Raw genomic sequence first — 21,175 nt, 5'->3', positions numbered from 1 at the left:
TTTAATACAGCTGCAGAACGATTCTTCATTTTTAAACTGGATGTTTATCATAGAGAAGAAAACCCAGCAATGGCAGGGGTGGTGAAAGAGTAGAAATGGAGATATGAATGGTGATTTATTTGTGGTAACTTATTAAATATGTCTGTACAGATAGAGATAAATGTTATATTTATGAAATCTGAAGAAATGATATTTAAAGCTAATAAGATTAAATATAGTTAGTTTACTTAAGATTACTAAATGAAAGACAGGGATGAAGCAGATAAACTTTAAAAAAATTGGCAAGCTGGAAATATTTAGTCCTTAGCTTTTCTTAGACAACATATTTTTATCATGATATCTTTTAAATGATAATTTTGTAACATCTTTTGCCATTTCATAAATAAATGAATTCCACTAAAATATAATTGCATCTGAAAGCTCTAATTTAATAGGTAATGCACGGCTGAGTGAATATCATATAACTTATAAGCAGCAGAGTGCAAAAATCATAAAATATGTATATATTGACAAAATTCCCAACTCCCTCAAATATGGACTAGAACATTAAGCATGCTTGGTGACTTTCTTCAGTTCCCAGTTGTTTGCTGAAGTTAGCATGGAAAATAGACTTATACTAACATTTGATGTCAGTGTTACTATATTTTTCTCTATAAAATAGATGCTATGAATTGCCTAATTCATAAAATGTTTTCTTTTCACATATCTTGATGCCATTTGAAAAATGATATGTTTCAACAGTTAACTAAAGAAAGAGGGAATGGTGTGTATCTGTGTGTTTGTTTGTCTTCTTTGAGGTTTATTTATTCATGTGTTCCTTTGAAGGAAAAACTTTTTTTTATAATTTTTAAATTTCATGGTATAAAGTTTATAAAACATCTTAGGAAAGCTTTTAAAAATGAATTTACTTGGAAAAGCAGAAAACTGATTTCATTTTAGCAGGCTGATTAAAATGGAACCCGTAAGATTCACTTAAGATACATGTGAATAAATATAAAAAATTGTTGTTAAGCACTTCACTTTGAAATAAAATATTTTCTCTTATTTTGGCCTAATGTACATATACTCACAAAAGATATGAATGCCTTAACTAATTCAGCCCAGGTACTGATTATTTAGGGGAAAATGCATTAATTTGCTAGTGTTTTTAGATACAATGTTTAATATCCATAATTTTAGCCTTGGCATAGTGCTGTTTCTATAATATATATAACAGGTATTTAACAAATACTCATTGAAAAAATTAATTACAGTTTTTTTAAGTATGTCTTTTTAAAAAAATTAAACCAATATAGCCTTTTCCATCAAAGTGATTTCTTTGTACACTTAGAACTTAACATTACCATTGAGATTTTGTGGGTAAGCAATAGCTACATTTCATCTTAATTACTGTTTGTAAAAATCTTTAGAAAAACAATAAATAAAGCAAAGTAGAACATTAGATATTTTACATTTCATATATTATCATAAAGTGTTTTTTCTTCATTTTTAGTATTTTCCCACCCATTTCATACACATTGTTATAAGAATGATCTTTAAACTCTTCTACTTTTAGATTTAAATCAAATACAGTTTTGTTTTTTTTTTAGTAATACTAGGTATTTTTAATGATTTTTATTGTTATCACTGTCAAGTTTTAGTTACTAATCTTGTATCCTGCATAACAGAATAAACCTAATGAACACTTACCAGATACTAAAATATTTTTCTGGAACAAGAGAAAAAATACTACAAACACTAAGTAAAAGCTAGCAGCAACTCAACATAATACTGAGAATTAATAAAAATTCTAAGAAACACAGAAGTCTAATTGAATAGTCTTTATAAGTGAAAACAATGTTAAGTGTATCCCTGATGAAACTTTAGATATATATTTTTGTAAAGTCCTTATGAGCTCAAATTAAGTTGCTACATTTAACACATATTAGTACAGCCAACATGACATAAAACATGTATAAGCATGTATAAGAGTAAACGACAGACTTAAATAGGACACATTGTCTCTGAACATAGAAATAAAGTTTAAATCGTGTATTTCTATAATGTGCTCAAAAATTTCAGAAAACTTTTCATTTCTTCATTATCTAACAATGACTTAACTACTCAGAAATATTTTTTTATGTTTTGAACCATGATATAATGATTTCTTGTTTTTGTTTTTTTTTTGCCCTTAAGAATTCCTTCAATATCTTTTTGCTTGCTGTGCTTCAGAAAAACATCTTATTAGTAATCAGACACCAGAAATTATTCCTAGAGCCAACCGTCAATTCCTGTCATCCCGGATAAGCCTAGAACATTTGCTTCTGGAACACTAATTACAAGAAGTAGCTCCACTCAGCTAATCACTTTAGGATGATATATTAAATATATACCTAAAAGTTCTATGTGGTAAATAACTTATAATGACCCCTATCATGCTAATTTTAGAACAAACTCAACACTGCAGGCTTTTTAATCTAGTTGCAGAGAAATAAAAAATCATTAACACTAAAGTAGGGTCATAAAAAAGCAAAAACTACCTCTGCATTTTTGAACATCTTATCTCTTCGCTTGTTTTTATAAGGTAAAGTACAAAAAAAAAAAAAAAGAGGCTCCCATGTTCACATTTTAAATTGTCAATGTTTCAGAGCTTCATATATTTTTTACCTATATTCTGAACATTTTCGTGAATCATATGACACTAAGAAAAATTAAAATATACCATCTTGTCTTATATTGTATTACAATAACCCTAACTGACAGTAACTGACTTGATTTAATTATTCCTTATAATTAAGTAAAATTGGATCTCAATTCCTCTACTCTTTAAAAAAGTAAGCCCTATAAATTTCTATTTAACGTGTTTTCTAGGCCATAACAAAGAAGCATACCGTACCTCTTATGTTGCTGGTTGTTGCAGATGTGGTTGGGCAGGTTGTTATGGCTACAGTGGTTGTGACTGTTGCAGTGGTAAGGGAGGGGATGATAGTAGTGGGAAGCAAAGTGTTGGGAACATCTGGTGAGTGGAAAAAAACAAAATATAAAACAAAATCATATCATGCAAACAAAACAGAAACATAAATGATTCAAATTATAAATACATATATCTTATTTAGGTTTAAATTTAACAGGCTTAAACAGATTATCTGGTACAAAGCTCCTTGTACCACACAGTTCTTGTCATTTTTTGTTCACTTATTTTTCATGCTCTTACACAAAGCAAAAACCGGGAGCAATGTTTGAAGACAAGCAGATTGCTTGCAATATTTTGAGTGAAATTTAAAATGACAAGAATTCATTTGTTCACTGAGTCATTTAAAATGTTTGACATGCAGTAGCAAAATACAGATAGGTAAAACAAAAATTGACATGCTTTGTCAAAGAAGTAAACAAAGAAACAACACAACAGAAAATATACACAAATAACACCACCATATAAGATTAAATAAACATTAACGATGGGTGAGTATATGCATGTTAAATACTTTTTGATATTTTTAGGCAAACAATGATAGGAAATAGGGTGAAAGCAATCTTTAGACACAAACAAAAAAGAAGCCAACTGTTATTATTATTACTATTATTTTGCTTTTCCTTTTCTCAGAAATGGTGTTAATGTACAGCTTAGAATCTTGCAATTCTTACCCTGGTTAGCTGGTAACGCCTTCTAACAATTTTTCAGTACATAGGAGTCTTTAACAAGTATTGGGTCAACTAGCATGGAACTCAATATCTGAAATGTTTATGATTCATATTATTTGGCATACCTAGGAGAAGTTATTGAACATAGATTTGAACCATAATATTCAACCCCTAGTCCATAAATAGTCAAAGTGGCAAAAGTTGACAGTAGATTCAAGTACAGAGGACATAATAAACTGAACAAATAGCTCAGAGTTTACAAGATTTTCCTTCCTTTCACTCAAAAGCAGCTGAAATTTGGAAAAGCAGCATAAACACTGAAACAATATAGCCAGTGTCAAACAATGAGAATTTCAGTAAGATCCTAAGAGACAACTCCTGTCTCAGGTGTATAGGCATATAATTTACACAGTGAGAAAATGAGAAACAGTTCACAAATTACCTGTAATTACTGTGCTGGGGTTTGATTTCACATGTTTGTTACACAGCCCCTATATATTCAGAGCATTTGACAGATTATTTTGCTATTAAAAGGCTTCTTGTCATTCCCTCAGTTAAACTCTGTGAGTCACACCAGAATTTTTCTAGTTCCTTACTTCTGATAAATAGCCCTACTCAATCCTCAGACTTTAACCTGCTGAATTGTCTAAGCTGGAGACATCAGAAAACAGCATGAGATTACTCTCTTATCTTTGGTATTGATGTTTACACCTGTTTTTCAACAGGGAAAATACTTCCTGGCCAGTCAAATTAAGAAAATAACCTTCTGAAAATCCAATGGTGCTACATCAGTCACTAGAGAAAATGGGTATTGCCTGGAGTGCAATTACCATGATCATAAAGTAGCATTGACTTGAACAACATTATGAATGAATAAATATTATGTATACATGCATGTTCATCTCTTGTTTACTAATTTCTGTTATACCTTCTTATTTTCATTATAAGCCTCCTAAATAGGGTAGGCATGCTAGAGATAAATGAAAGACATTTTCTAAATTTAAAAAAAAAAAGAGTGTAATTTGAACTTTTACAAATATTAAAATTAGAAAATAATACACTTTTTGTCAGTTAGCAAAATCATTTTCTCATTAGGATCTCCAAATATATGTATTTAATTAGTGTAAAGGGAAATATCTTACAGGGCTATCAAATATAAGAATGTACAATAATATTAGTCCCTTAAAACTCAGTGGAAAGAACTTGATATTACAAAACTATCACAGATGATAAAATATTAGATTATTTGCTATCAGACACTGGAGTGAAGAAAATTTCATTGGCTCTGAAAAGCAGTTTTTCAAAAGCATCTATATCATTTGATTCTCAGATGCAAATAACAGTATTTGGTGTTTTTATTTATTTATTTGTATAGCAAGAAATATCACATTGTTTAGATTTCTTTACCTTACTGTGTATTAACAAACATGGGCAATAACTAACTCTGATTAGTTTTGCAGACAATCTATATATTTTCTTGAGCATTCTTTTATAAAACAAGCAATATTCTATTTTCCATATGAAGATGCATGATATATAAGGGCTTCCAACCACATGCTAATATTAAAAAATATAAAAACAGTGGGTAGTTTTAATAATTGCTAACCTACTTTAAGACACCTGCCCTAGAGTCTTTTACAATGTCCACCACTAGCAATTATAGACCCAAAATCTGGCTCTTGCTTATCTGATCATCATTTTCTCTAATCTTCTCCCCTTGACTTCAGTTCAGTTCAGTTCGGTTCAGTCACTCAATCATGTCTGACTCTTTGTGACCCTATGAATTGCAGCACACCAGGCCTCCCTGTCCATCACCAACTCCTGGAGTTCACTCATACTCAGGTCCATTAAGTTGGTGATGCCATCCAGCCATCTCATCCTCTGTCGTCCCCTTCCTGCCCCCAATCCCTCCCAGCATCAGAGTCTTTTCCAATGAGTCAAGTCTTCGCATGAGGTGGCCAAAGTCCTGGAGTTTCAGCTTTAGCATCAGTCTTTCCAATGAACACCCAGAACTGATCTCTTTTAGAATGGACTGGTTGGATCTCCTTGCAGTCCAAGCGACTCTCAAGAGTCTTCTCCAACACCATACTTCAAAAGCATCAGTTCTTCGGTGCTCAGCTTTTTTCACAGTCCAACTTTCACATTCATACATGACCGCTGAAAAACCACAGCCTTGACTAGACAGACCTTTGTTGGCAAAGTAATATCTCTGCTTTTGAATATGCTATCTAGATTGGTCATAACTTTCCTTCCAAAGAGTAAGCATCTTTTAATTTCATAGCTGCAATCGCCATCTGCAGTGATTTTGGAGCCCCCCAAAATAAAGTCTGACACTGTTTCCACTGTTTCCCCATCTATTTCCCATGAAGTGATGGGACCAGATGCCATGATCTTAGTTTTCTGAATGTTGAGCTTTAAGCCAACTTTTTCATTCTCCTCTTTCACTTTCATGAAGAGACTTTTTAGTTCCTCTTCACTTTCTGCCATAAGGGTGGTGTCATCTGCATATGTGACTTCATATGCACCTAAAAAGAAACTGGATGAGAACAATTGATGGGAAGCACATTGGCTGATATGACAGTTGGGTCAAGAAAATGACTTGTCAAATAACAAATCTGTCACTTTTACATATTTTTAATCATTAGTACCATTATTTCATTATTGAACAGTATGAAAAGGCAAAATGATAGGATACTGAAAGAGGAACTCCCCAGGTTGGCAAGTGCCCAGTATGTACAAGAGATCAGTGGAGAAATAATTCCAGAAATAATTAAGGGATGGAGCCAAAGCAAAAACAATACCCAGCTGTGGATACAACTAGTGATAGAAGCAAGATCCGGTGCTGTAAAGAGCAATACTGCAAAGGAACCTGGAACGTTAGGTACATGAATCAAGGCAAGTTGGAAGTGGTCAAACATGAGAAGCAAAAGTGAATGTCGAGATTCTAGGAATCAGCAAACTAAAATGGACTGGAATGGGTGAATTTAACTCAGATGACCATTATATCTACTACTGCGGGCAGGAATCCCTTAGGAGAAATGGATTAGCCATCATGGTCAACAAAGAGTCCAAATTCAGTACTTGGATGCAATCTCAAAAACGATGGAATGATCTCTGTTCATTTCCAAGGCAAACCATTGAATATCATGGTGATCCAAGCCTAAGCCCCAACCAGTAATGCTGAAGAAGCTGAACTTGAACCGTTCCATGAAAACCTACAAAGCCTTTTAGAACTAACACCCAAAAAAGATGTCCTTTTCATTATAGGGGACTGGAATGCAAAAGTAGGAAGTCAAGAAACACCTGGTGTAACAGGCAAATTTGGCCTTGGAGTACAGAATGTAGCAGGACAAAGGCTAATGGAGTTTTGCCAAGAGAACTCACTGGTCATAGCAAACACCCTCTTCCAACAATACAAGAGAAGATTCTACACATGGGCATCACCAGATGGTCAACACCGATATCAGATTGATTATATTCTTTGCAGCCAAAGATGAAGAAGCTCTTACAGTCAGCAAAAACAAGACCAGGAGCTGACTGTAGCTCAGATTGTGAACTCCTTATTGCCAAATTCAGACTTAAATAGAAGAAAGTGGGGAAAACCACTAGACCATTCACGTATGACATAAATCAAATCCCTTATGATTATACAGTGGAAGTGAGAAATAGTTTTAAGGGACTAGATCTGATCGACAGAGTGCCTGATGAACTATGGACAGAGGTTCGTGACATTGTACAGGAGACAGGGATCAAGACCATCCCCATGGAAAAGAAATGCAAAAAAGCAAAGTGGCTGTCTGAGGAGGCCTTACAAATAGCTGTGAAAGGAGGAGAAATGAAAAGCAAAGGAGAAAAGGAAAGATATAAGCATCTGAATGCAGAGTGCCACAGAATAGCAAGGAGAGACAAGAAAGCCTTCCTCAGTGATCAGTGCAAAGAAATAGAGGTAAACAATAGAATGGGAAAGACTAGAGATCTCCTCAAGAAAATTAGAGATACCAAGGAAATATTTCATGCAAAGATGGACTCAATAAAGACATAAATGGTATGGACCTAACAGAAGCAGAAGATATTAAGAAGAGGTGGCAAGAATACACAGGAGAACTGTACAAAAAAGATCTTCATGACCCAGATAATCATGATGATGTGATCACTCACCGAGAGCCAGACATCCTGGAATGTGAAGTCAAGTGGGCCTTAGAAAGCATCACTATGAACAAAGCTAGTGGAAGTGATGGAATTCCAGTTGAGCTGTTTCAAATCCTGAAAGATGATGCTGTGAAAGTGCTACACTCAATATGCCAGCAAATTTGGAAAACTCAGCAGTGGCCACAGGACTGGAAAAGATCAGTTTTCATTCTAATCCCAAAGAAAGGCAATGCCAAAGAATTCTCAAACTACTGCACAATTGCACTCATCTCGCATGCTAATAGAGTAATGCTCAAAATTCTCCAAGCCAGGCTTCAGCAATATGTGAACCGTGAACTTTCTGATGTTCAAGCTGGTTTTAGAAAAGGCAGAGGAACCAGAGATCAAATTGCCAACATCTGCTAGATAACCGAAAAAGCAAGAGAGTTCCAGAAAATATCTATTTCTGCTTTATTGACTATGCCAAAGCCTTTGACTGTGTGGATCACAAGAAACTGTGGAAAATTCTGAAAGAGATGGGAATACCAGACCATCTGAGCTGCCTCTTGAGAAACCTGTATGCAGGTCAGGAAGCAACAGTTAGAACTGGACATGGAACAACAGACTGGTTCCAAATAGGAACAGGAGTACGTCAAGGCTGTATATTGTCACCCTGCTTAATTAACTTATATGCAGAGTACATCATGAGAAACGCTGGGCTGGAAGAAGCACAGGCTGGAATCAAGATTGCCAGGAGAAATATCAATAACCTCAGACATGCAGATGACACCACCCTTATGGCAGGAAGTGAAGAGGAACTAAAAGCCTCTTGATGAAAGTGAAAGAGGAGAATGAAAAAATTGGCTTAAAGCTCAACATTCAGAAAACTAAGATCATGGCATCTGGTCCCTCACTTTATGGCAAATAGATGGGGAAACAGTGGAAACAGTGTCAGACTTTATTTTGGGGGGCTCCAAAATCCCTGCAGATGGTGACTGCAGCCATGAAATTAAAGATGCTTATCCTTGGAAGGAAAGTTGTGACCAACCTAACTAGCATATTGAAAAGCAGAGACATTGCTTTGCCAACAAAGGTCCGTCTAGTCAAGGCTATGGTTTTTCCAGTGGTCATGTATGGATGTGAGAGTTGGCCTTGAAGAAAGCTGAGTGCCAAAGAACTGATGCTTTTGAACTGTGGTGTTGGAGAAGACTCTTGAGAGTCGCTTGGACTTCAAGGAGATCCAACCAGTCCTTTCTAATGAGACCAATCCTGAGTGTTCATTTGAAGGACTGATGCTAAAGCTGAAACTCCAGTACTTTGGCCACCTCTTGCAAAGAGCTGTCCAATTGGAAAAGACTCTGATGCTGGGAGGGATTGGGGGCAGGAGAAGAGGACGACTAGTATGAGATGTCTGGATGGCATCTCTGACTCAATGGACCTGAGTTTGAGTTAACTCCGGGAGTTGGTGATGGACAGGGAAGCCTGGCCTGCTGTGATTCATGGGGTCGCAAAGATTCGGACAAGACTGAGTGACTGAAGTGAACTGAACTGAACATTATTTCAGCTAACTTGTTTGGAAACATTTTTGTTCTTGAAACAAAAAGGGAAAATTGAGGGCTTCTTCATTCTGTTCTTTCTTCTCACCACGCTGTCCATTCAATTATTTCAACTTTATTGTGAAACAGCAAACATTTAATCTTAATATTCTATTTCAGGATTTTAATCAGAATCAACTAAAACTCAACCATGTAAGATTAGCTGGAATTAGTTAGAATTCTCAGAAAGATCAAGAGAATAGAGTGATATTTCTTTTGCCTAAACTTTCTATTGCTATGATTTTATTCATGTCAGTTTCAGCACTGGGCAATGAAGCTTTGAATGGAAGAATTTTGCCTGCTTTATTTTTGGTACGTAGCACAATTTAGAAGGTCAGTAAAAATTTACTAAATGAATTTGTTCATAACATTATAAGCATATAATTTATTTTAGGGGATCTAGAAAAGTGGACAAAAGTCCACTTTTTGACTAGTTAATATAAAACTAAAATATTTCATTACGGCTGATCACAAAAAGTTCTCTCTCCTTACTACTTACAGAAACTTTTTATTTTCTGAAGCATACATTTTCAAGACAACCTAAAACTACTACAACCTAAAACTTCTTTCAGTAAATATCCTTGCTAACAAATTGAGGACTTCCCTGGTGACTCAGAGGTAAAGAATCCACCTGCCAATGCAGGAGATGCAGGTTTGAATCCTGGGTCAAGAAGATCCCCCGGAGAAGAAAATGGCAATCCTCTCCACAATTCTCTGCTGGAAATTCCACAGACAGAGGAGCCTGGTGGGTTATAGTTCATGGGGCCACAAAGAGTCTCACAAGACTTAGTGATTAAGCAACAACAACAACAAACAACAAAACAAACTGTCTTTGCCTACATATTCTGCGGCTCTGAAAGCTGTGTGAGCCTGACCTGAGTTTCATGCACACCACGTCTCCTTAGGAACTCCCTCCATTTTCACCTGACTTGAGACTTTCCAAGAAAGGGTGAAAGGCTAGGAGGGACCACTGAGTAACTCACTGTGATCAGCGGTCAATGATCAAAGCAAAATTGCGACTTGTCTATTACTATCCCCACTTAATGGATGAGAAGATATTGAGATAGTTTCCTTGCTTTGAAAATTACACAAACATATGCTATATCATAGAGAGAATTTTCTTAAATATATAAGCATACTGCAGAGACAAATTTCTCTAACATTATTTCCATCTCAAGATGATTTATCTGCCTGACTATAACTCTGGTCAAAGCAGAAATTAGTAAAATTCTGAGCTGTCTTACTAAGTTCAAACACCTACCTCTCTAGTTTTTACCCCTACATGTAAGCACCAACATTGGCATCATTCAGCAATTATTTTAAAGGTTTTGGCCTTTTATTTAAGCATTGATAAAAACATTAATAATGAGAATGAAGGGGCTTCCCTGGTGGCTCAGACGGTAAAGCATCTGCCTGCAATGCAGGAGACCTGGGTTCGATCCCTGAATCGGGAAGATCCGCTGGAGAAGGAAATGGCAACCCACTCCAGTACTTTTGCCTGGAAAATTCCATGGACAGAGGAGCCTTGTAAGCTACAGTCCATGGGGTTGCAAAGAGTCGAGTATGACTGAGCGACTTCACTTCACTTCACTTCAATGAGAATGAAGCTATATTCCCATAAGGAAAAACAAAATTGGAAACACAAGTAATAGTCATTTACCTTATTCTTGAGGTGTCTAGAATCTTGTATATTTTAAAACCATTATGCTATTAGTATAAAGCATACTCAACCAAATATAGCACAGGATAAAAAATGAAGATCGCTTTCTCCTTTTCTACAGCACATTCATTTTTTATCTCTCCTTGTTGAAAAAAATACATTATGTAGAATAAAAATACACTGATTCATGCAGAAGAATTACAAATATGCCCATACATAATAAAAGTAACTTAATCCTGGCTCAACATCAATTTATTAATTCTGTTCATAAAGCCACATAATCTGCAGTCATATTAATATTATAAGTAATATGCTAAATATGACATCAATTTAGAAGATTTTTGCCTTACATGTTCACATCCTATGATTAAAGAGTATGCTATAAATAAAAAACAGAAAAAAATCAATGGTAAGTAATTTATGGATATTAACATTTAGAAATGGAAGCTATCTAATAAATCAGTGAATTAACTACATGATATTTCATCTCTGTTTTCTACAATACAAAGACTGGCTCAAATTTTTCATTGTCATTTTCCTTGGAGAGCATGTTAATCTAATTAAATATTGCTTATTTGCCTGGGAAAAATAAGTGGCTAAGAAGTCCAGCATTTATAATTTACAAAAGAAATTTAGTGTATTATATAATATATTTTCTAGATATTAATATATAAATGATGACCTAACAACTGATAAAACATGTAGTGGATGAAAAAAGCTATCTTCAGAAATGAGCAAAGTGAAAATAATTAGATTTTGTTTATTTTAGTTTAGATCTGATCAGAGAAATTAGTATATAGACCTAAAACCAAAAAGAGAAATTCCAATAAAGTTCTTCAAAATCAGAAATAATAAAACATCTTGTAGTTAGTGAGAAATTTGAATATTAAACAATAATAGCTTAAGTTGTTAAAAAAATTATTATCACAATATACACAAATGTGTAACACCGATTTCTCTAAAATTGTGATTATGTGTTTAAATCTTTTCCTAGCAGATTAAATCTTAGGGAACTACTCATTTACTATATACTATCATGGATAAAACTTGCTAAAATAATTTTGTGGTTTAAATAAGATATTTAAATGAATTTATAGAGGTCCATGGTTCATTATTTATTATTTGTTAATAAAATGTTATTGTTTTAGAAAACTATAGTAGCCATAATAAAATCAGGAATTTCCTTTAAAGAAAAAATTTTGAGAATTTGTATTGATGGGGAGCTGAGAAAAATAAAGGTCTAAGACATGAAAATATTTGCCTATAGTTTTACCTACACATAAGAGGTAAATTAAAATAAATTACAATTTTCATCTTACTTGTAACCTATATAAAGTGTTACCCTAACATATAAGGAAAATTCAGGAATATTTCAATAATGTCAGACAAAACCTCAAATCTAGTCAATTGCACAACTGTATATTATGAAGGCAAAGTCTGAGTTGGCTGCAAAAGTTATTCATATGAGTGAATATTGAGTACAAATAAATGCAGTGTAAATACTGTGGGTTACTTCTATAAGAACCTATTCATTTTCAGAAACACAATTTCTGCTCATACAAAAAAGCTATTGAATCAGGAAACTAAATTCTGTGTTCCCAGGGACCATGGCTAAACTTTGCTATGACAGTTCATTGTCCATCACGTCTCCTGCTTAACCTCTACGATTCTCATGTGAACTCCGAACTATACTCACTTGAGCTGCCTCAGTGTTAAAGTTTTCTGGAACAGCAGGGGCTAGAGTTCTTCAGCACTTGTACGCTTGGCTTCTTTTCTTTATTTCTTATAACACCAGTTAGTGTAAACAGAAAAGTCAAAGCCTGGGATACAAGCCATCTGCCCTGACACAAGTCATTTCCCCAGATTTTAGACTCAATTCTTTCTGTTCTCTTTGTTGCATGTTCTCAGAGTTACATCCTGTTTCTCATTACTTTTCTCTGTCATGTGTAATATCTTCCCTCAATGTGCCTTCAAGCTCTTTACATGCACCTCTACACATGCTTGTTTTACATATTACCATGACACATATATTTATGTACCTATGTTTCTAATAAACTGTAAGCTCAATCTTTAGAAATCAGCATGTTCTTGCTTTTAAAAATACAACTTTGCCTTGGTACAAATTTACTCTGATCTACCCCAACGGTATCACACAGTCTCATCTTAAAGTTAGGACTTCCCTGGTGGCTCAGACGGTAGAGCATCTGTCTACAAGGTGGGAGACCTGGGTTTGAGCCCTGGGTCAGGAAGATTCCCTGGAGAAGGAAATGCCTGCAAAATCCCATGGACAGAGGAGCCTGGTAGGCTACAGTATGGGGTTGCAAAGAGTCAGAGCGACTTCACGTTCATCTTAAAGCAGCCATCCCTTTTTTGATGTGCCTAGTGAAATGCTACTCTCAACTTTCAGCCTTATTCCTACCTGCTCTGTAAAGACTTCCTTGATCAACTAAACCCCAACTGATTTCCTTTTTCTGAACACTTTTCACGCTTTCTGAGTTTATCTAGTATTCCTGCATTTTGTTACCTATACCCCTCTACCATAAAATTATGGGCTTCTCTGGTGGCTCAAATGGTAAAGAATCTGCCTGCAATGAGGGAGACCTGGCTTCAGTCCCTGGTTTGGGAAGATCCCTTAGAGGAGGGCATGGCAATCCACTCCAGTATTCTTGCCTGGAAAATCCCATGGACAGAGGACCCTGGTGTATTGCCATAACAATATTGTTTACAGTCATGACCACACTATTGTGACCCCACCCAGAGTTATGTGCCTCTCGCTAGCTATATAGCTCTATCTTTCCTTCAGTGGAGAGCATCTATCAAAATACATGAGTAATATTAAGGTAAAATTTTAAAATTTACTTTAATTAACATAGTCATTAATACATTCAACTATTCTCTTATTAATAATAAAGTTCACAGTAAACAGAATACATACCATAGCTCTTTATGAAATTAGTGGTTGAAATCTGGGAAGCTATCACATTTACTTGGCAATTAATGCATCACTAGTTTTTTGTTTTTTATTTATGAGTATAAAAGATGATAAGATAACAGAGGAAATAGGTATCAAATCTATGGTATATTTCAGTGCTTCCTTAGGGTACTTAGCTCTAGGCTTTGAATTTGACTGATAATTTATAAATAATACATCTTTTGGTGGTAATAGCAATGTTGTCAGTACATAGGAAATGGCATCAATTTTAAAGATATGGATCAGTAATTGAGCCTTATACATGGTGGATCTCTGCAAAAAATTATCCCTTCTCCTTTTACCATTCATGAAGTTATTTTTAGGAATTTTTGCTAAGAATCTTCCAGTCTAAAAGATTAAAATGCACCATACTGAAGAATATTACATTCCAAATGCAGTTTTTCAATGTTTTTAAAAGTGTCAGAGCTCTAAATCATCATACTCAATTCAAAATAATAGAAAAAGGGTCCTTTTTCACATTCTAATGAAGGAATTCAAAAAATTCAACTATATTTTGTTATTGGAGCTTATTAGAGCACAACAGATCCTGTATAACCTTGTCAAAATGAAATCACTTCCAACAAGCACTGTATACAATAAACTCCTGAGTATTACAGCACCTTTTTCCCAATAACGAGCTTTTCAGGTTAAAGGTATATTCTGTTCTCTACAAATGCAGTGTACAATAATTTCTAACTTGTCAACCTGTTTTGTTTTGTGGCAGTTTCTCTCTTTAAAAATGGCATTCTGGCCCATTCAGATTGGATTTTTGAAGCAAAATTAAGTCTAAAGAGTCCCAGAAGCCCAAGCTGCTTGTTTCCTCTCCAAGGACTAGTATTCAATAGGGGGAAAAACTGCTACCATTTAGTCTGGATTCCATGTGTCTACTTCCTTTCCACTTTCTGTCACTAACTCCCCTGGATGGTCCTGGGATAATCAAGAGTGAATCCAGACCAAGGTTTATTATTGGAGATACAGAATATCATTAGTGGAATACTGTTGGCCAGAACTTGACATATTAATATAAGAAGTATCTTTCTGATAGAAATTATTCACATTCTCTAATTTTAAAAAAAATAAGGCATCTTAAACTTTACCAATAATTACAGTGCCATTGGAAGCAACTGTAAGAGGAAAAGTTTACTGTATTTGCTTTTCTTGCCTGTGCAGACGACATTTATCTGTTCCCATTATGTTCAGCTACTTATAACAGCCTATTTGGATTAGAGCATAAGAATGGATAACAGCACCAAGGCTCTTACTTAAACGGCTAACATGAGGTTGACAAGGCCTCAACAAGCCAGAGCTTGCCTCCTCCTCCAGAGCCATACGCTAACCTCATCTGCTTCATAAAAAGGAACCCTTTCAAAAATTAGATTTGAATGCCTCCCTTTTCACTCCTCTGATAGCTTCAACTGGCTTCACATACTGAATGAAATCCTTATATAATAATTAAAAAAAAGGCTGAAAAATGAAAACTACTGCAATTTTAAACTATAGGTGGCAACATAAAGTCTTATGTAATTACAAGAAAAGTTGATGAATAATATGTCTGTTATTGAAAAAAAAGTACACTTTTTTCTCTTTAAAAATATTCTTTTACATTTCAAGCTGACAAAGGAAAGTGAAATTTAAAATGGAGGAAAAATTCCTTTGAAATGCATGATTCTATACTATTTAGCCCCACCTATTTCCATACTGGGAGTTCTTCCTAAAAGTACTTTGTTCTCAGTCTCTCAGTTGTGTCCAACTCTTTGTGGCCCCATAAACTATAGCCCACCAGGCTTTTCTGTCCATGGGATTTTCCAGGCAAGAATACTGGAGTGGGTTGCCATTTCCTTCTCCAGGAAAATTACTTTACCAAAAAGTAAATCAGATGATTTGATCAAATACTTTTTAAGTTCTGTAAGGATGTCAGTTTCCTTTGGGAGACTAGTAATGCTTCCCACTAGAAGAAAAAACTTAAATCAAATATAAATATACAACAAGGAGTGGTGTGATGTAGTAAAAAAGTAGTGCTTGAAAAATCAAGATGTTTTCATTTTTATTTAGGTTCTGTGACAAAATAATAGAGACATTTTGCCTACAGTTTAATCCTTTTTCATCTGTGCTTCTTCATCCAAAAAAACAGAGTTCAGATCTGGTCTTTTATATAAGTCATTTTGGACAATGTTTCTTTATTAGTGATGAGTAACAGTTGATTTCCTAAAAGCAAATATATTCACTCAGGAAATTTGTAGATGTGAAAAAATTTTGTATGACTTTAGGAGATTCATTCAGTCTTTAAAGATGATACAGACTTAAAAATACAAGGAAGTTCAGTTCAGTTCAGTCACTGAGTCATGTCCAACTCTTTGCGACGCCATGAACCACAACATGCCAAGCCTCCCTGTCCATTACCAACTCTCAGAGTCCACCCAAACCCATGTCCATGGAGTCAGTGATGCCATTCACCCATCTCATCTTCTGTCGTCTTCTCCTACTGCCCTCAATCTTTCCCACCATCAGGGTCTTCTCCAGTGAGTCAGCTCTTCACGTCAGGTGGCCAAAGTATTGGAGTTTCATCGTCAACATCAGTCCTTCCAATGAATACCCAGGACTGATCTCATTTAAGATGGCCTGGTTGGAACTCCTTGCAGTCCAAGGGACTCTCAAGAGTCTTCTCCAATAACACAGTTCAAAAGCATCAATCCTTCTGCACTCAGCTTTCTTTATAGTCCAACTCTCACATCCATACATGACCATTGGAAAAGCCATGGCCTTGACTAGATGGACCTTTGTTGATAAAGTAATGTCTCTGCTTTTTAATATGCTGTCTAGGTTGGTCATAACTTTCCTTCCAAGGAGTAAGTGTCTTCTAATTTCATGGCTGCAATCACCATCTACAGTGATTTTGGAGCCCACAAAAATAAAGTCTGACACTGTTTCCCCATCTATTTGCCATGCAGTGATGGGACCGTATACCATGATCTTAGTTTTCTGAATGTTGAGCTTTAAGCCAACTTTCTCACGCTCCTCTGTCACTTTCATCAAAGGTTCTTTAGTTCTTCTTCACTTTCTGCCATAAGGGTGGTATCATCTGCATATCTGAGGTTATTGATACTTCTCCCAGAAATCTTGATTCCAGCTTGTGCTTCTTCCAGCCCAGCATTTCTCATGATGTGCTCTGCATATAAATTAGCTTCATATTGTAAATCATATCTCTCCCAACTTCAAGATAATCTTATGTGCGCTTTGAAAAAGTAATGATAACATGAATGGAATACTAAGAAATGTGAAAATAAGTGAACTTTCAGGAGACAAAAATCACTCTTCACATTAAGACTCTCCTATTTAAATATGTTATGCTTACGACTAAAATCTCTCAGACTTTCTCTGCTTGGGCCTGTTTAGAAATGTTCATTTGCTCTTATGCAAAGTATTTCTGTAACTCATACTAACTTATATATATTATATAGTATATATATATATATATATGTATATATATATATATATATGTATGTGTGTGTGTGTGTGTGTGTGTATACAGAGAGAGAGAGCTGCACCTCTATTGGCTCAGATGGCAAAAAATCTCCCTGCAATGCAGGAGACCCAGGTTTGATTGTTGGGTCAGGAAGATCCCTTGGAGAAGGGAATGACAACCCACACCATTATTCTTGCCTGTAGAATCCCATGGACAGAGGAGACTGGCAGACTACAGTCCATGGGGTCACAAAGAGTCAGACAAACAGCAACTAACACACACACACACACATACACGTTACTATATATATTTCTCATTGTGTAGAAATATTTCTAATTTTATCTTGATTCCTCTTCCTATTTAATACACAGATTCCATGAAAGAATAACTATGGGTTCTGGATTTTGAACCAAATATCCTTAAGGTGTAACTAAGTTGTGCTACTCTACTATGTTACCAACTTGTATAAGTTGAAAAAAGCTGTCATTAAATTGGAGTTTATCACACAGCATTAATTTTGGTGAATTCTAATTTTCACACATCTGTTTGTTGTCTGATCAATGCTTACAGGTAATAAAATGAATAAGATGGAAAACTCAGCAGTGGCCACAGGACAGGAAAAAGTCAGTTTTCATTCCAATCCCAAAGAAAGGCAATGCCAAAGAATGCTCAAACTACGCAAATTTCACTCATCTCACAAGCTAATCCCAGGGATGGCAGAACCTGGTGGGCTGCCGTCTATGGGGTCGCACAGAGTTGGACACGACTGAAGTGACTTAGCAGCAGCAGCAGCACACACTAGTAAAGCAATGCTCAAAATTCTCCAAGCTAGGTTTCAGCAATATGTGAACTGTGAACTTCCAGATGTTCAAGCTGGTTTTAGAAAAGGCAGAGAAACCAGAGATCAAATTTTGCCAAAATCAGCTGGATCATCAAAAAAGCTAGAGAGTTCCTAAAAACATCTATTTCTGCTTTATTGACTATGCTAAAGCCTTTGATGGTATGGATCACAATAAACTGTGAAAAATTCTGAAAGAGATGAGAATACCAGACCACCTGACCTGCCTCTTGAGAAACCTATATACAGGTCAGGAAGCAACAGTTAGAACTGGACATGGAACAACAGACCAGTTCCAAATAGAAAAGGATTACGTCAGGGCTGTATATATTGTACCCCTGCTTATTTAAATTATATGCAGAATACATCATGAGAAACGCTGGGCTGGAAAAAGCACAAGCTGGAATTAAGATTGTCAGGAGAAATATCAATAACCTCAGATGTGCAGATGACACCACCCTTATGGCAGAAAGTGAAGTAGAACTAAAGAGCCTCTTGATGAAAGTGAAAGAAGAGAGTGAAAAAGTTGGCTCAAAGCTCAACATTCAGAAAACTAAGATAATGGCATCCAGTCCCATCACTTCATGGAAAATAGATGGAGAAACAGTGGAAACAGAGGCTGACTTTATTTTGGGGGCCTTCAAAATCATTGCAGATGGCAGCCATCAAATTAAAAGACACTTACTCCTTGGAAGGAAATTTATGACCAACCTAGACAGCATATTAAGAAGCAGAGACATTACTTTGTCAACAAAGGCCCATCTAGTCAAGGCTGTGATTTTTCCAGTAGTCACGTATGGATGTGAGAACTGGACTATAAAGAAAGGTGAGTGCCAAAGAATCGATGCTTTTGAACTGTTGTGTTGAAGAAGGCTCTTGAGAGTCCCTTGGCCTGCAAGGAGATCCAACCAGTCCATCCTAAAGGAGATCAGTCCTGGGTGTTCATTGGAAGGACTGATGCTGAAGCTGAAACTCCAATACTTTGGCCACCTGATGAGAAGAGCTGACTCATTTGAAAAGACCCTGATGCTGGGAAAGATTGAGGGCAGGAGGAGAAGGGGACGACAGAGGGTAAGATGGTCGAATGGTATCACTGATTCAATGACATGAGTTTGGGTAAATTCTGTGAATTGATGATGGACAGGGAGGCCTGGCATGCTGCAGTTCATTGGGTCACAAAGAGTTGGACACAACTGAGTGACTGAACTGAACTGAACTGAATAAAACACATTGAAATATAATATTCAATATTATAATATAGAAGCTTATTTAAATAAAAATTAAAGGAGACTGGGGAATGTTTCAAAAATATTATTATTATAGTTACAATTTAACAAAACTAAAAAGGGCTATTTACTAAATATTTTTGTGCAAGTATATTAATAATAGAATCTTTTTGACGTATGTAATCACAAGCTGAAATCAACATTGCCAGAAGAAATATCAATAACTTCAGATATTCAGATGACACCACTCTTATGGCAGAAAATAAAGAGGAAATAAGGAGACTCTTGATATGGGTGAAAGAAGAGAATACAAAAACTGGCTTGAAACTCAAAATTCAAAAATCCAAGATCATGGCAACTGGTCCCATCATTTCATGGCAAATAGAAGGGGGAAAAGTGGAAGCAGCAACAGAGTTTATTTTCTTGGGATTCAAAATCACTGCAGATGGTAACTGCAGCAATGAAATTGAAAGACTCTTGCTTCTTGGAAGGAAAGCTATGAAAAACCTTGACAGTTATTTAAAAAGCAGAGACATCACTTTGCCAGCAAAGGGCCATCTAGTCAAAGATATGGTTTTTCCAGCAGTCATGTACAGATGTGAGAGTTGGACTATAAAGAAGGCTGAGCACTGACTGAAGAATTGATGCTTTTGAAATGTGGTGCTGGGGAAGATTCTTGAGAGTCCCTTGGACTGCAAGATCAAACCAGTCAATTCTAAAGGAAATCAATCCTGAATATTCATCGAAAGGACTGATGCTGAAGCTGAAACCCCAATACTTTGGCTACCTGATGAAAAGAGCCGACTCATTGGAAAAGATCCTGATGCTGGGAAGGATTGAAGGCGAAAGGAGAAGGTGACACCAGAGGATGAGATGGTTATTTAGCATCATCAACTCCGTGGACATGAATTTGAGTAAGCTCCAGGAAACTGTGAAGGACAGGGTAGCATGGTGTGCTGCAGTCCATAGGGTCACAAATAGTCAGATATGACTTAGCAACTGAACAATAACAAGTAAATCAGGGACTGATAAGCTATAATAAGGTTTGGGTTTTATACTAAGTGTATGAAATTCTTTTGGAAAAATTTAAATAAGGTAAGACTGAAGACTATGAATATAAAATATTTATACATTTCATCCATGTGGGAACTAGACTGGTACAGGGGAAGCAAGGAACCCATTAGCAATGTTACAATAGCCTAGGCGAGAGAGGATGGTGGAAAGAAGGAGACATACTCGGAAGATGGTCATGAAATAGTGTCAGCAGGATACGCTGTAGAACTGGAAAGAGAGGCAGAGAAAATTAGAGAATAATTCTTAGATTCTGGAATAAGTACATGGTCTGTTGTTACAATATTTGTAAAAACTACATTTTTGTAAGAAGCTACAAAGTAGGTTTTATGTAATACCTTCCTCTAGTTTAAAATGCCATTGCTTCTAAAAAGGAATGCCAAAAATGTCCCCCACAGGCCATTGAATACTGCTTGAATTTGCTAATGAATGAATGCATAGATACTCAGGGAGAAAAGTTCTATACACTTTACAAAGCTATAATCTAGGCTTTTTTGCACATAAAAAATCTAGAAAGCCTAAATGCCTCAGGTATAATACTTCTGTTCAGCTTACCTTACTGCAATTGATGAAAAAAATCATATATAAAGAGTGCAAGAGAA

The 21,175-nt window shown here is 35.7% G+C and overlaps 1 protein-coding gene across 3 annotated transcripts in view; it reads right to left on the bottom strand.

The window, feature by feature from the left end:
* Window positions 1-21,175, bottom strand: part of CADM2 (cell adhesion molecule 2) — a 1,291,443-nt gene that overhangs the window by 92,040 nt on the left and 1,178,228 nt on the right. The window contains exon 9 of one of the 3 annotated variants that reach the window (XM_042230370.2): window positions 2,876-2,995. The exons of the other annotated variants lie outside the window; for them this stretch is intronic. Coding sequence (XP_042086304.1) covers window positions 2,876-2,995 — 120 coding nt within the window. The remainder of the gene's footprint in view (window positions 1-2,875; window positions 2,996-21,175) is intronic. 3 annotated transcript variants of the gene reach the window in all.

This window comes from Ovis aries, chromosome 1 (assembly GCF_016772045.2).
Source record: "Ovis aries strain OAR_USU_Benz2616 breed Rambouillet chromosome 1, ARS-UI_Ramb_v3.0, whole genome shotgun sequence".
NCBI classification, from domain to species: domain Eukaryota; kingdom Metazoa; phylum Chordata; class Mammalia; order Artiodactyla; family Bovidae; genus Ovis; species Ovis aries.
This window is presented reverse-complemented; position numbering and strand designations above follow the sequence as displayed.